We start from the raw sequence: 16419 nt of genomic DNA on the forward strand, positions 1-16419 counted from the left end.
GGAGTGTAGGGAGGTGCACGGGTGCCGTGGGGTGGTGCCACCGGCAGGCACTACAGAGCACGGGCAGGCTGGCAAGGATCATGGGTGGGCACTAGGGAGTGTGGGCAGGCTGGCGGGTGGGCACTAGGGAGGGCTGGTGGGGGATGCGGGCAAGCCAGTGAGCGCTACAGATGGGTGCTTAGGGAGCATGGGCAGGCCAGTGGCTGGAGGGGGTGCTACGGAGTACAAGATCCCTGGGATCTCATACTCCGTAGTATGGCTGCTCGGGAGAAAATATGGCGAAGTGACTTACAGGAGTGACTTGTGACCTTCCCTGCCAGCTTCCCCGTTGACTTTGTGGGAAGCTGGCAGGGAAGGTCACAAATGGTAATCATGTGACCATGGGATGCTGCAACCATTGTTAGTGCGAGCTGGTTGCCAAGTGCCTAAATCGCGATCACATGAGTGTAGGGGTGCTGCAATGGTGGAACTTTGAGGACCAATTGTAAGTACCACCAAAGTCATAACTTTGAACGGTTGCTAAACAAGTGGTTATAACCTGAGGACTACCTAGTATCTTATTTGAATACTACAAATTTTGTGATTGCTTAAGGTTTAGTTATGAATGAAAAGCTTAAAGTGTATGTCAGAAGGATGAATTGGTATAAACTAGATTGTTGATGGTACATATGAAAACTGAAATCCATAGTTTGGTGATAGGTTCATGTTATGTTTCAGTGAATGCGAATAATGAAAGAGCCAGAGATGAGTTTTTGGAGAAACTGCAATATTCTGAATGAATGCAGCTTTGGGTGTGTTTGTGGATATTTCTGCTACCTGACTTGAATGGATGGGTGGGAACAAGATGAGAAAATACAGAGAAAGTAATGGGCCACTCATTGATGCAAGAATCAATGAGAAAGATTATTTGATGACCATGTGCTTAGAGAAAGGTCTGTTTTAAATATATAGTTAAGCATAAACCTAGACATACATATATATGGAAAATGACTAAATTAAAAAAAACATGATTGACTTTATTGTTTATGATGAAATACTGAGAGAATTCATAAAGGGTACGTGGATAATGAGAGGTTCTGAATGTGGGAGATACCATTATTTATGTCCAGAACTGGCCATAAGAAAAATATACATGGGGAAAAGAAGAAAAGAAGTGAAAGGAACAAAACTGAAAGTAGAATGAAGAGAAAGTTCAAGTCTTTTTATGAACAAGTATTAGAAGACAGATTAATCTCCCCAAATAATTAATAGAAAGTGAATGTCAAGCAAGAAGGAAGTGTGGAAATCACTTGAAACTAAGTTAAAATGTTACAGACTACAACAGAGGCAGTCTATAAAATGCACATCAGCAAATGAGGATTAGAGAAAAGTGCTGTGCAGTATGTATATAGAGAAAAACATAGTTTTCCTTAGCTGATTTCTGAGAAATATATGAAAGAAAGAAAAGTTGTATTTCATTTAGAGAAAGCAGATAATAAAGTGAACTGGCTTAACTACTGAATGAAGTTCAAATTGTGAAACAAATATATGTAGGAAGAGTGAATGGGTCAAGTAGAAGAGAAAGAACAAAGCAGTTGTCATTGGCTAGACTAAATATAATGTTCAAAAAGAATGGTGAAAAATATAAAGAGTGAAATGCAACACATGGAGCAACATATGGACATGATGCAAGAAAAGATGTTTTCAAGGACTGTGAGATATGGAAAGGTATAGTGGGGTTAGTATAAGCTAAATTTTAGCTAGAGTTCTTTTTCTTATCTGCCTTAATTTATTTGGCTCACTATTTTTTACTCCTTTTTTGTGCTATGCATGCACTGTTTAATCTGAAAGAGAAAAGTGTTCTATGTACGTAATGAATGTGATATTAACAGCCTGATTTTTCCCACTTTCTATTTTGAATACAAAGACAGTTTCACTGGTCTACAATCAAATCTATTATCAACAAAATGTTCTAATGTGGAACACTTAACTTCTCACTATTCTAAATAATCAAGCCAATTCTGGAAGTAGGCAGGTGGAGAGAGTAACAGAAATAATTCTGCAGTAGGGATGCAGGGATGACGAATTTGTGGCTCATTTGAAGAGCCATATGGTCTTCATCCCTGACCTAAAAACTGCTGGGAAAACAGGGGCATGCTTTTAATCTTTTAAAGTGCAAAATATCCTTCAGAGATGGTGAATAACTATACACCTTGTACAAATTAATTCTTTCTTATCAGCAAGAGAACTAATTACCTAAGCAAACTCTAACAGAGAAAATCTGAATCTAATCATTTTAATTTGCTCATATAAAAATATCAAACTAGCAGCAAGCAATGTTAGTTGAGGCACTACTCTTCATTAAAACAAACAGTAGCATACCATGGAATGCCATCCATCCTTCTACAATAGGATACAAGTGAACACATCCTACAATTTCATCTATGTGATTTGCTCTGTTAATACAAAGTGCTAATTTGCTTTTCTTTATTTCAACTGTATTATTTACCTAGGATTGGAGCAAGGTACTCTTTGAGTATTCACATTATCACATAAAGGCTCTCCTCCATGGTAGATACCAGTTCGGACATAAATCTGAAAAAAGGATAAACATAACCATATAAGTACTAAAAATTGGAATTAGAAGATAAGCATCAATTTAAGAAAAGCAAAATATATACAGAAAATGAATCTGTCGGCTGATTAAGGACATCTATCAAATGAAATAGAATTAGTAAGCACAGGCTAACTTACCAAAATTACTTTTCATTTATATTGGAAATCCACCCCATTTGAGAGTAAAAGCAGTATTAAAACTGTGCAGAATATAATAAAGGCCCCTTTATAAAGGTTTTACGGAGTATCTGATATAGTTCAAACTTTGATGAGTATCTAAAGGAAGAAAAATGTCTAACCAAGGCATTATATTTTAAGATGATCCAAGTGGTGAACCACAACACATAAGTAAACCTCAGTAAGAGGTATCCATGCCACCCTGATCAGAACATTTACTAATCGACTTCCATTTCTGACTGGATTCTTTTTGTTAGATTGTCCACACAGAGTTCAGAATCAGATATATTTGGATGTTGCTAATCAGGAACACAACTATCACACTTACACATCCATAATTCCTCTCCTACCTTGTCAATGTCCCGAATATTTACATTTACGTAAGTAGCACAGAGAATCTTAATTCTCAGATGACTGTTAATAACCCAGAGAGATTTGGCAGAAGCTTCCCCATTCATGTACGGAGTAGCTGTAGAAATACGCCTAGAATAAGATGGCATTGCAAATGTATCCAATGGCAGTTGGGCATAAAGACTCTCTTTAGTCATCAGCATCAAATTGGGCATTCGGCCAAGCATGATACAGCTCCGAATATACTGAAATAGGTAAGCAAAACAAAAGAAAAGACAAGAAAAGCACAATGATTGTCCTGGACAGAGCTCTCCTGAAGCATCATTAATTAGCTAGAAAGTTTACAATGTCAGCACTGTTAAGATTTTGCTATTCAGGGCTAAGGAGCCAACACAGCATCAGCATCTAATGAAGCCAGCATGTAAGATGTGGAGTAAGAGAAAAGTTATTCTAGTAACTGATAGCTATAGGGAATTCCTTGCAAAGATGATGTTTGTATTAGAGTGTAAGATAATGTAAAACCAGATCTTCAGACTGTTTTCTGAAAGTAATACATTCACATTTCTTATTTTTTCTAGTAAGGAAAAAGAAGTATCAAGGCGGGAGGAGAGGAATGAACTTTTGGGGTGAAAGCTATTCACTTAACAGTGTCTAAGAGTATAAAAATCTTTCTGGTAGGTCTCTCTCTTTTTTTTTCAGGCAAGACTCATGCTAAACTTGAATAAAGTGTTACCATTTTATTTCAAATTGTTGCTGGAGTCAGTAAGACTGATTTCCACTATATAACAATACATTATATGAAGTAAAATATTCAAAACTGAAACATTTCCCAGTAAAACCTACCAAATCATACACACATAAAAACAGCTTCGGAACTTCATCTTTTGTACATTGCTATATCAGTTGCATTTTTATATTTACATATGTCTGTTTCCTTCTACTTCCACTACATCTAATTTGGACAAGTGACATTAAATTCTGAAAATATACATGATATTCACTCACCTTATACTGACTCAGTGGGTGCTTTTCTAACAAATACTCATCACAGCCACAGACTTTTAAAATATACTTCCCCTGGTATTCTAACACACAGAGTTTCAGCTGTTCCGATGATAGCAACATACTGCGTGTTTTTTTCCTGATTGCTTCAGCAATTACTTGTTCTGGCACATAATCGTGATTGATTTTTAAGGTGTACTTCTGTTTGTCATTATTGGGGGAGACTATAACCCAAATCACTACTATTATTTGTCCTGAAATGGAAGAAAGATTGCTCAGATTGCATCAGGGATCATGCCATGCAACAGAAAGCAGAAAGGCACAGCCTCACCCCTTGTTTATGCTACCCTACTTCAACATGTTTCGATATCAAAAGAAAATAAAATAAAAAATGAATAGAACCAAATTACTAGTTAAATGCTATGCATCTTTATAACTACAGAAAAAGGTAACAACTAGGTTTTAGAAACATGAGCCAAAAGGCTAGAATGCAACAGGATCATAAAGTGACACACTGATATAGCAGGGTGAGAGGCGAACAGTGAACAAGCTTGGATCAGTGAACAAGCTTGGATAGATTCAGGCTGCAGTGGAAGTATCAGCAGGAGGCAAATGAGATGGAGAATCCTAGGACCCAGAGATGCTGTACCTTTTCTGATTCTGGGACAAACTGAAGGCAGCACAGGAAGGAGGGGAGAGAGAAAGAGAGAGAACTGCAACTGCAGAACAGAAACAGAGGCTGCTTCGGACTGGGAATGACTGGTGGGAAGGTGAACTGATTGCATCATGTCAAGTTTTCCCTTTCATTTAAAATTACTAGCAAAATATAAAGAAAACTAAAAGCAAACCTGGAGGGGGTGGGGGGAGAGAGAAGCAAAGGGGCAAATTACAGTGGAAAGATGGCTTCAAAGGCTACACCCAATGCTCCCCCCCCTTTTTTTACAGTCATGCTACAACATATGAATTCCACTCAGGATACAAAAGCTGCATTCACTGGTGATTTACTATGTAATAAATAACAAAAGCTTCCTAAAACTTGCTAACTATTGTTTATATAGAAAAGAAATGGTTACACCAAGCAATTTAAGGTATATCTTCAAAATAAACTATTTGTACTGAATAGATTACTCTGATTTGAAAAGCATGCACATTAAATCAAATCAAATCAAATCTTTATTATGGTCATAGACCATTATAGTGTGCACATCAAAGTTTCCTTTAAAATTTACAGTATATATTGACTGATTTCATTGTTCAAATATGATCCCATTTCCCTGAATGCTGAAACAATGAATTATTAATGCATTTTTTTTTACCTTTATCAAGTTTATTGTATATATGCTTTGGTAGATCAGATGATTCTATATTTGGGGGACAGACATACAATGCTCTGCTATGGGGCGCATTAGCGTCTCGTAGTTCTACTGCTTCTTTACAAACATTAAGAATGTTTCTTCTGAAATCCTGAACTTCTGGATCCTTCACCAAGTCAAATTCACAAACAGGCATACCAATAGCAAAACCTAAAAAAGAATGACACCTCCTTTGATACCATGTCAGAGTGCAAGGCTCCACCATCCCATCTCAAAATCTGCTCTTGGATTGAGTACCAAGCCTGCTGTAACTATCCCCAGAGGGTGACCCCAGGGGCTGTTATAGTGGTCTCATGGAACTGAACTTAACAATGCAGGTAGTCCTCTTTTAGTGACCACAACTGAGACCAGCAATTTGGTCATTACATGAAGTGGGCACTAAGTAAAACTTCACAATTTTACGGTTTTACTTCAGCTTTCCTTTGCTTTACAGACCTGTAAAGGTCATAAATGGAGGCACTGGTTGCCAAGTTACTTTTTCATCACTGTCATAACTGCAAACAGTCACTGTAGAAGGCAGTAGCTAAATGAGGACTACTGGTAACCAGTGGTTCTTCAGTTCAAGCTATATGTGAAATGTGTTCCCTCGTCATGCTAATCCAGTTTGTTTTAAGCAAGATGTGTTCAACAAACCACAGAAGCCTAGCTGAAACAAAATATTAAGCCATAAACATGGCTTAGAATGCAACAACACATCTTGTTAAAAGCCAAAAGCACACCACATGGCCCTTCAATAAGGGATGGCTCCAGGACTGTGGTGACAAGTTCATTTAGTCAGAAGTGATACAATTTCCTCTATTTTGGGATAAAGAAGTAGTTTAAAGTCTTGATGCCACCACTCCAAAATGATACATTTGGAGTTCTTACAGTGATTTTATCTTCTCACTTTTCAGCAATTTTTTTTACCTAACATAGGAGCTTAGAATTGGCAGAGAGGGAACTGACTTCTTCTGTCTCCCATTTACTCAGAGGATCTAGTAGTATATGGACCCTGATACTATGTGCACAGAAAACATGGGTGTAAATAGTTTCTGTTTAGAGATACAGGACATTGCGCTTATTTACAGAATTATAGTCGTCTTTGTCACAAGAGACAACAATGTTTTTCTCCCTCTGTTTGTTGCTTTTTCCTCTCCAGTTAACCCTTTATTTACCTTAGTAGAATGGAAGAAATAACCATTTCACTGAGTTGTTCTAAAAGTTGGTTCACTGGAGTCATGACATACGAAGGGAAGGGTAAAAGCAAGGAGTGGTGCATGACAAATTCAGTTTTGGCTGCCTGTTGTAAGATTGTTTCATTACTACAAGAGTAAAACAATATTTTAGAGCTACTGAGCATATCACTTTTGGAACTGTGGGTATTGCCATAAAATTACAGCAACTGATGGTGGGGGGAACTGCATATTCATAAAATGACTATTGGATTATTTGTTCCCTAACCTCTATGATATTTTTTTATTATTCAATGATTTTTTTTCTTCTTTGCTGGCCAGTGGGTACACTTCTAAACAAAACACTGGATTTAAATCACCCATCTTTTTAATTTTCTTATATTTTTAACCTACTCAAATAAGTTTCTGGGCAGATTACAAAATCATTTAAAATACTAAAAACAACAGCAAATACATAAATAATAAAAGTGCCCATCTTGTTGGAGTGCAAACACTTCAAGTAAATGCCCAAATAGCTCCATATGAAAGGAAATCTTCCTTGATATATTCTTGTCCCAAGCAAATTAAAGATTAGCACCACTACCTTGGATTGTGCTAGAAGAGTTGATGTAGCATTAGAACATGTTGTATTAAATTATTATTTTGTGTACATGATAATGCAGACAATGTATTGGTTGTCTCACACAACCAAAAACAGGTGAAAGGTCATTCAATTACATTTCCATAAATCTAACAGTGTCTATCTTGTGATAATTGCATGAATCCTCTCTCCCTGCAGTTGGAGGGAAGTGAGACACCTTTCTTTACAAGTATTTTAAATTGTATGCTATTTTGAGTATCTTCAGATTAAGTAGTAATTCATATATAGTTGCAATAAATTAAGAGAGCAAGCCTCACCGATTTCTCGATTCAGAATTTTTTCTTCTCTGTTGCCCACTGGTTCTATAACTTTTAAAAAAGGCTGGAAGAGCCGCAGGTCACATAATCGACGTGTTTCATCGAAGAATTCTTCTCTTTCTGCTTCTTGTGTAACACTTACAAAAATGTAAGATGACTCGTCTTGAAGGAGCTGGTAGAGAGGGTATTTTCTAGCTTCTTTAAAGAGTTCGTGTTTAATATTTAACAAGGTGGCCTCACGGAGGCATTCTAAAGTCACTATCATACCATTAGGTAGAAGACATTCTACTAGGATTCTTGGTGGCATCAAGTGCATGCCCCATAATTCACCGGATGATGGTCGTGGAGGCATTTTGTTACCCCTCTTCTTTTAACGTTATCAAAAAACTATGACTGAAGATTCCTGTAGGAAAGACTAAGTAAAGAAAAAAGTGTATTTAAATAACTTTTATGTGTGTTTCACAATTACATTTTATCTGATATCATACTTTCAGAACTATGCATTAAAACAATGAATGCAAGATTTCTTAACAAATTTCCTTCCAGCTTTCATAATTAACTGTGCCACCTATGGCTCATCAGAAAGTTAACAATACTCCAAACCAAGTTTGACCAGGAGCACATTTGCAGTGACAAAGTATTGCGCTATGTCTAACAGAGGCCTAAAAACATACCTACCCAATATCTGCAGTAAGAAGATAGGATACAGAAGTGGCAGCAATCGATTGTTGACAGATGTGCCAGATAGAGTTTAAAAGAACAGAAAAGTAGAGTGGCCAGGTATACAGGTATTTTGCCAGAGGTGAGAAGCAACACAGTTCTGGCCATAAACAGATTCTGGAACAAAAGCTAGGGTCCACCCAGTTTACCATGACATGCCTTTGGTAGCAGTGGCTAAGATTCTCCCCTCCCTATCCAGTTCCTCCTCCAATAATAGCCTAATCAGCAACCTGACTCACTGGGTAGAAAGACGTTATGTTTCAGTTTCTAATTCTTTTGCTATAATTATAAGAACATCCACATTTGAATAAAGTAAATCCCTTACTTTATTCAAAAAGCCGTTCAAAATGCAGGAGTAAATGCAGTTCTTAGTTGTTTCTCTGAATTACTTTTTAATAAAGTGACAAGGAAACTTTGCTTGATTTGCATGTATTAAAACACATATGTTCTTAAGATCATATAGTTTTCTGCTATCTGAGAAAGCCTCCTGTTGTGCTATATGCACATGTGATAAGTCTATACTGCATATATATATATATACATACTTCATTGACCTCCGTTCATGGATTTTTTAAATTTAATTCTCTTAAGTTAAAACCTTGATCATGCTAGTGCACTTTGGGGAGCAGGTCTCGAGGCAACTCTTCTCAGTGACATACACAGTTCTTTCACTATCACTATAGCAAGAAGTCTATATTATCTCTCTGTTCTGCTACATTTTCAGAACCCCAAGCAACAGCAATAGATATTTAGAAAAGTGGCCAACTGTTTTACATACAAAGCATTCTTTTTGTACTGCCCTTATTGGTTCTTTGAGATGGCTATATTTTTCAGAAAATGCCTAGTTTGGCACACTTTTCTCTAACAGAAAAGAATGGTAGCCTAATCATCAAACTAAATATAGTGCATCATCGATGCCTGGCAGAACCACATACATAGTTCTGAAATATTTTTTTCCTTTTTCTTTTAAATGAGCAGGAACAGGATTTTGTCAGCTAAGGCTACCAGATCTGAGCTAAAAAAATGTGGACCATCACTAGAGCATCCCTGCTTGCAAGTATGACTTCCAGGTGGGGGGAAAATGGCAGACTGATGCATCTTTGCGAACGGAGATGATGCTGTGGTGAAGACTGGCGGCCAAGGGCTAAGCCCAGGTCAACAATGCCTCTCCAGATGAGGAGAGGCTGGGAGACTGCCCACTTGTGCTCCGAAAGGCTGTTCCTTGTGACAAGACCCCCAAGATCCAAAGAGGTTTTGCAGGGCTTCTCATGAGTCTAAGCACCACAGGCCATGAGTCTAAGCACCACAGCACCACAGACAGAAAGCAAGCTCACAGCTGCAGTGGAGCCAGCAAAAGGACATTGGGTTTGCAAAAGTTCCCCAAAATAATTGGAAGATAATTATTTCAAAGTTAAAGAGAGATCTTCAATGCAGCAGAGCAATCAAGCCACCCAGTGAGTGATCCTTCATCCCAGGTTAAAGATAAGAGCAAAGGAACAATTTAAATGATTTAAAAATAATTAAAGGCAAAAAGCTTGCCAAGAGTTTAAAGTAAGGAAGTTTAAAATGGACTAAGGGGACAATTTGGATTTACTGATTTTAAAGTATTTTTAAAACAAGTAAACAATTAATATATTATCTCATGGGAAAGCGTTTATTTGGGCTAATTGGGGACAACAACTGGACACCTTTGCAAAACAAAAGATAAGGAAAAATTGCTAAAGACCATCTGACTACAGAACTACGGTGAGCTGAATGGGACTAAAGACTTAATGATTTAGAGAAAAGGGGAAAAAGTTCCTCTTTTACTTTTATTTCCCCTTTCTGGATTGAAACAGCTGTTATTAGAAAAGTAGCAAAACTTAGAGAAAAACATATTACTCTTGAGGCATTCCAAAGGATCTTTGAGGAATTGGGAAAGAGTGTTACAACTACAATAACAGCATCAATAACTGCCTACGTGAATGCATTGTTTAAAAAGATCTGAAAGAAAAGATAAAAGAAGAGATGAAAAATAACTTTGAAGAATGTGCAGGACAAGTGAGTGGAGAGATGAAGCAAATTAAAGTGAAGGTGGAAATTTTGGAAAATAAAATAGAAATAATAAACAGAGAGGAAATACAAATATTAAGTCAAGAGATGAAAAATGATACAGATAATGGATTACTACCGGATTATAAGAAAAAGAATCCTGTTTGAGACCAAGAGTACTTATAGAACAACTTGGTGAAAATAGTAAGGAGAAGGCTTCTTGAAGCCTTAAAATAATTTTAGGATGGAAGGAAGAAGATATGGATGGAGATCAGGTTCTATGACAATATCTTAATGTCAAGTTAAGGATTAATAATGCCAGAATACTACATAAGAGAAAGAAATACAAAATTGACTTATTTGATCAGGGATAAGATAATAAGTACTTTTACAAAATACTGGAAATTCTTTATGGACTTTTTCCTGAAAATGGAACAGAGTTAATGATTTTTGGATTTACGAGCTGAAAAGGGTTGGATATGGGAAGAAGTGATCTATGTAATGTAGATTTATTCCTCTTTTTGCTTATCTGTTATGGGTCTATGTGTGTCTCTATTTTAGTCTGTTAATGCGCCTCAAAAATGCATTTGTTTCTGGGAGAGTAATTATAGTCTCTTGACACTGTGTACAATTTGGCCTTAAGATATGCCTTTTTCAAAAGTTCCAGTTGCAAAAACATAAATTTTCTCCACAATTTAAAATAGCAGTGCAGTTAAATTTAGAGAGTACTTTAAACTTCCTTTTATTTGAAGATGAAAGTAAGCATCTTATTTTGGAACATTTTGATCAAAATAGCACCAGGCATTTATACCTTTCTTCCTCAGGACGTGGAAAAGGATAGTCCATACTTAGAATGTAAATATGTTTACTTTGCTAACTCGTGGAAGCTAGACTCTTAGAAAGAGGGACTATAAAACAGAGTTCTTTTAAAATACAATAGTCAGAAAGATAGGTGAAACAGAACAGATTGTACCTTTGGTAAACTAATTTTAAAAATTAGACATTTTTAGAGATATTAATAGAATAGAGATCCTTCAAACTGTTCTAAATTTTATCTCACTATCTCTCATAGCTGACAAACTATTTAGAAAGGAATAATACATAAAAGTTCACAAATAAGTCATAATTAGCCTTTGCCAGCTATAAACTACTTTCACCATCAAATTCACAGTTTAACATTAGTATGAAAATTCATAGTAAAACAAAGCATCACTAGGTTAAGGCTTATGGGTATAACTATATCTTATATAAAACATTTTCTGGGGCAATTAAAAAACTGGACATAATGTTTAACTTGTTCCTCTACACAAATTCAGTTTGAAATTTCAATAATCTGAAAAGTGTACACTATTCATAACAAAAGGAGTCTGGCAACATAAGATACATCTGAAGAAATGAGATGCAGCTCATGAAAGCTTCTGTCTTTTAATATAACTTGTTAGTTGGAAAAGATGCTACCAGACTCCTCCTGATTTTTTGCCACCATAGAACTATTCATAACAGTAACTGTCATCTTTCCCAATTAAAGAAGGAGAACAGTGAGTCGGTAAAGACAATATAATTTTATCAAGTGGAGAATCCTCTGACAACTTGGATAACTTTCCTATATTCCATTTACAAAAGAGACCTGTTAAAGCTTTGAAGAATTTTGTGAGAAGGGACAGGACAGGACAGGACAGGACAGGACAGGACAGGACAGGAAAGACATTTTTAGGATATTATTTGAAGGGACTAAAGATCGTTAAAAGTAAAAGGAAGGAATATAAAGTTGGTTTATATGATTAAAATAAATATATTACCTCTGATAACCCTTAATGGACTTTTGCTGATCAGGACTGAACAATAAGGCTTTAAGGATTTGTTAGATAAGAGATGGGATATGGACAGAAGATAACATTTGTTGTATTTAAAGAGAAGGTGATAAGTTACTAAAATTGTTTATTCTTGTTATGATGAAGGGGGAAGTAATTTTTTAATATATTTCTTTTCTTCTTCTTTCTTCTTTTTTCTTTCTTTTCTATTTTTTCCTTTCTGCACTATTTTTTCTTTTTTTAGTTTGTATTAGTTCTTATCTTTTTAATTGTAACTTTTAATAAAATTACTATAAAAGAGAATCCTCCCAAAACTACAAAGATAAATCTTTACCAAGATTAAGAAGCAGTAGCAAATGTTACAACAATTTATGCTGTAGTCTAAGCATAAAATATTTCACTAGCACTTTGTTCTCAAATTTTGCAATACTGTGACCCTCTAATATATTTTGAATGTGAATTTTCATGAAATATCCCATCTGAGTTGTGAAGCTGTTTTTCAAATGTGAAATTGGCTGTTTCAAGCATTTTGGAAGGACACCAAGCTTGAAATAGAAGTCTTTTGAGCTTGAAACATCCCTAGAATGCCAAAAATATCCCACTTTGCATTTGATACAGCTGTTTTGCATACCTCATGAAATTTTATGCTTGAAACATTTTGGGGAAAAAAAGTTTTGCATATTCCTACCCCAGGCTAGAAATATATTACTACACACCATGACGGAAGTCACCACTGCAACTGTGATTAGAGAATGATTTTGGCAGATGGTTAGAATATAGGTTTAGCTCTCTCTCAAAACTTGCTTTGTGCTTTGCTCCCTGCTTTGCCTGGGCAAGCAAAATATGTTTTGCCACAAAACCATGAGCTTTGTAAAAAAAAAAGCTTTGTGATCTCCCTCTAAGTTGCTCACAATCCCCAGGTTTGAGAACATCTTTGCTAATAAAAATATTTAAGATCAATGGAAACTGAAAGTGAATGTTCTTTAAATAATGTAAAGGATTTCAAATATTTTGAATTCAACAATGGCAGAAATCTAATGTATTCTTGGACTGTGCCCAATTAATATAGCCCAATTAAAAGAATGATGTTTACTCCAATAGAGCCAAATACAAACTTCAGCTTCACCCTTCATGTTTCTTTTGTTAATAGTTAATTATAACAAGCTATCAGGGCATCAACTCTTCAAAGGATTCCTTGGAAACAGATTTTAAAAGCTTGAAGCTTTTCTTTTTTTATGCCTGAAATTAAGACAGAGCATCATTTGAATGTTCGTAACATATCATATTTGTGTTTTTGCAATACAGAGTATATGATATAACCTTCTCATTGTCCCTAAACTAAATCATAGTACCTGCAGATCAGTGGACTTGAAAAAGAAATGACAAGACAAATAAACAAGCAAATAAAACAAAAACATACCTGCAATGTCTTATTTTTTGGATCAGGGAGATCCCACACAGCTCCCTACTTCACATGATGGTTACATTATTGGGAAATTCTCTGTTATCCACATGTTGTAAAATAGGAATGGATTTTTCATAATATACAGAAACATTCTACAGTCTTTATATGAACCGTTTCTCAACTCTTGGACATCATACTGCTTGAATTTTTACTGTAAAACACTAAATTTATAACCAAATTCAACATAGCTGTTTCCACATAAGTAAAGTTAGCTGGAGGGCAAATGTCCAATCATGTGACTATCCTAGAAAAGAAAGAGAGAGAGAGAGAGAAAGAAAAAAAAAGAATTATCTTAAGTTATATCATGGAAAGCTACGCTCACAGAAAGACCCAAATATTATATACTGTAGATTGTGTGAGGGATACACAGAGATTATAGCATTTTTTTTCCTTGTAACACTAGATTAAGCCTGTTTTACCATGTCTCACAGAACTGCAGTTGGAATCAACCTAAAGGACTCAGTATATTCCCAAACATCAGTTCTCTTACTGTCTGTGATAGAACAAGACTGGAAAGATGACAAAAGCCTTTAAAAAGCCATATATGAAATGAAAGCCATAAACTTGAGTTTGCCCACATATTAACTTAAAAGCTTACTGAGTCAAAAGTGAATTCACATGTAAGTCTTCATAAAGATGTGTTTCCAAGGATGGTTACTGTAAATAACTGTTTTATGACTTGTGAGTAAAGTACTTGTAATAGTAAACAGTCCTATTTCCCCCTCATTTATTATAGATATGCATAAGAGTTGACTAAAAAAAGCTAAAAATACTTGCCCCAGAATCAAAGCATTACCAATTAATATTTGCTCCAATTTATTAGTTATAGATTAAAGCTCATACTCTAAATATAGAGTCTTCTTGGAGTTGGTTGACCTTAATAAATCCAATCAATCAATCAATCAATCAATCAATCAATCAATCATCTATTATACATTTACAAGATACTTAGTAACTTGCCACTTCTGTTTCTCAGTTTAAAAAATACTTCAGAGATTGAGTTGACTTTCATCTTTCTTTCATATCTCCCTAACATTTATTTATTTATTTATGGCCACCCACCTCACAAGAAGTGATTCTGGGTGGCATACAGCAAAAAAAAAAAAAAAAAGGTATAAAACAAAAAACATGTCAAATGCAGTCATATTAACAAAACAAAACAAAAGTACACACAAGAGATTCGATCAGCAATGGAGCCACCTTTGCAATTTTTGAAAGAAAACATTTTTTTGCAAACTTTGAATCCCTTCCTCACTGCCTTTTCTATAATGGCACATATGACTAACTTGATATGTAAGAATTAATTCATACCTATTTTTACATTAAATTACTTAATAAAATACCACCGAGTTACAAAATATAAACTATACACACATATAAACCATCATACTATTATCATTTCCATTAAGTGATATGTGAAACTCAGGGAGTTAAAGATTGTAAAGAAATTAAATATATAATAAGAAAACAAAATTTGGCTAAATCTAGCTTCTGTCAATTCCATTCACTTATACCTCTTAATACTTGTCCATCATTGCAAACCATCCTTTCTTCCACCACATCCATACATTACTTTTTTAAAAAGAACTTCTTACCTCTAATAAACCATGACTTTATCTTCCCCTTCCTCTCAATCCATTCATTCCTCTCAACCCATATATTGTTCTGCAGTTTGATGATCACTTATTTACTTTATATGACCAAACAACCTTAATGTACTTTTCTACTGGTTATTCATTTTTATATTCAAACCATATTCATTCAGCAACCATTTCTTCATGACTCTATCTCATCTTCTTAAGTACCTCATTCCCACAGCATTTGACTTACTTTTAGGTTTTCCTGACATGCCTAGCCCTCAATTCCATATAACAAAGTGGGTAGATGAATGCTCTTATATGCAATCATTTTTGCTTATTTTGACAAGCATTCATTCCTCAAAACAGACCACATGCTATCTACTTTCTACCAACATTTTCATATCTAAAATTTTCTCTATCCACTTTTCATCTTTAGTAAACATTCTATCATAGTAGAATATCCTTTGTACACTCATTTGTACAAATTCATTTACTTGCTCTAGTTCACCATTTATGCATAATTTGTAAATGTTCATTTCATTTTCTCATCTAGCATAACCAATTTGTTATTTGATACATTAATTTTTGATATTCATATCACTCAGTACATAATATAATCTAACATTCCCTGCAAGTCATTCAGATTCTGGGAGAAAGATGTTACTACATATTACCTGACTAGAAAGCTACAGAGGCTTCTATGCTACCCTTGGAAACTACTGTAATTTTAAAATGTCCCGAATGAAGAGATACTCAAAAAACCAAACTGTTGTTAATCTGAGTGCAGAGACACTGCTCCAGTGGATGGGAAAAGACAAAGTAAGTTGTCTGCTCCAGAAGCAAAACAAAAGGTACATCTCACAAACATTTATCCAAGTCAGAACTCTTAAAGAAATAGGAAAGTATTGTCTAGACTTGCTGGAAATTTTGCAGTGATTTGGCAAGCTTTGCCAAATGAAGTCACAAATCCCTAACTATCCAGTCTAGAATATGTCTATTTACAAAAAAAGGTTAAATCAACATCTTTCTTTCAGTATTAACTGAGCCAAGCAAATGGTAACCAAGGTTTTCTCTTAACTTTTGAAATGATATATTGCTAAACACATAAACAGTAGTGCTGTGCCCAAAAATATTTGACACAGATGGAATATTAGATAGGAAACAATGCAACTTTAGTGATACTGATTTTAATTTTGAGTGTAGTGATTTTGCTGTTATGTTTTATATTTTGTTTCTTTAGACTTG

General features: G+C 35.2%; 1 protein-coding gene across 2 annotated transcripts in view; it reads right to left on the reverse strand.

The window, feature by feature from the left end:
- PIK3CA (phosphatidylinositol-4,5-bisphosphate 3-kinase catalytic subunit alpha) overlaps nt 1–16419 on the reverse strand; it is a 47759-nt gene that overhangs the window by 18778 nt on the left and 12562 nt on the right. The window contains exons 2-7 of one of the 2 annotated variants that reach the window (XM_088132698.1): nt 13550–13838; nt 7568–7982; nt 5442–5648; nt 4129–4379; nt 3123–3368; nt 2489–2574 (exon numbers count right to left, since the gene is read on the reverse strand). In XM_088132698.1, the coding sequence (XP_087988824.1) occupies nt 2489–2574; nt 3123–3368; nt 4129–4379; nt 5442–5648; nt 7568–7919 (1142 nt within the window). In that variant the 5' untranslated portion in view covers nt 7920–7982; nt 13550–13838. The remainder of the gene's footprint in view (nt 1–2488; nt 2575–3122; nt 3369–4128; nt 4380–5441; nt 5649–7567; nt 7983–13549; nt 13839–16419) is intronic. The other variant, XM_088132699.1, reaches the window with a different exon arrangement.

The sequence above is a fragment of the Python bivittatus genome, unplaced genomic scaffold, assembly GCF_059951505.1.
Source record: "Python bivittatus isolate LINGU-HERP-01145 unplaced genomic scaffold, Pbiv_v1 ctg000980_np1212, whole genome shotgun sequence".
Lineage (NCBI taxonomy): Eukaryota > Metazoa > Chordata > Lepidosauria > Squamata > Pythonidae > Python > Python bivittatus.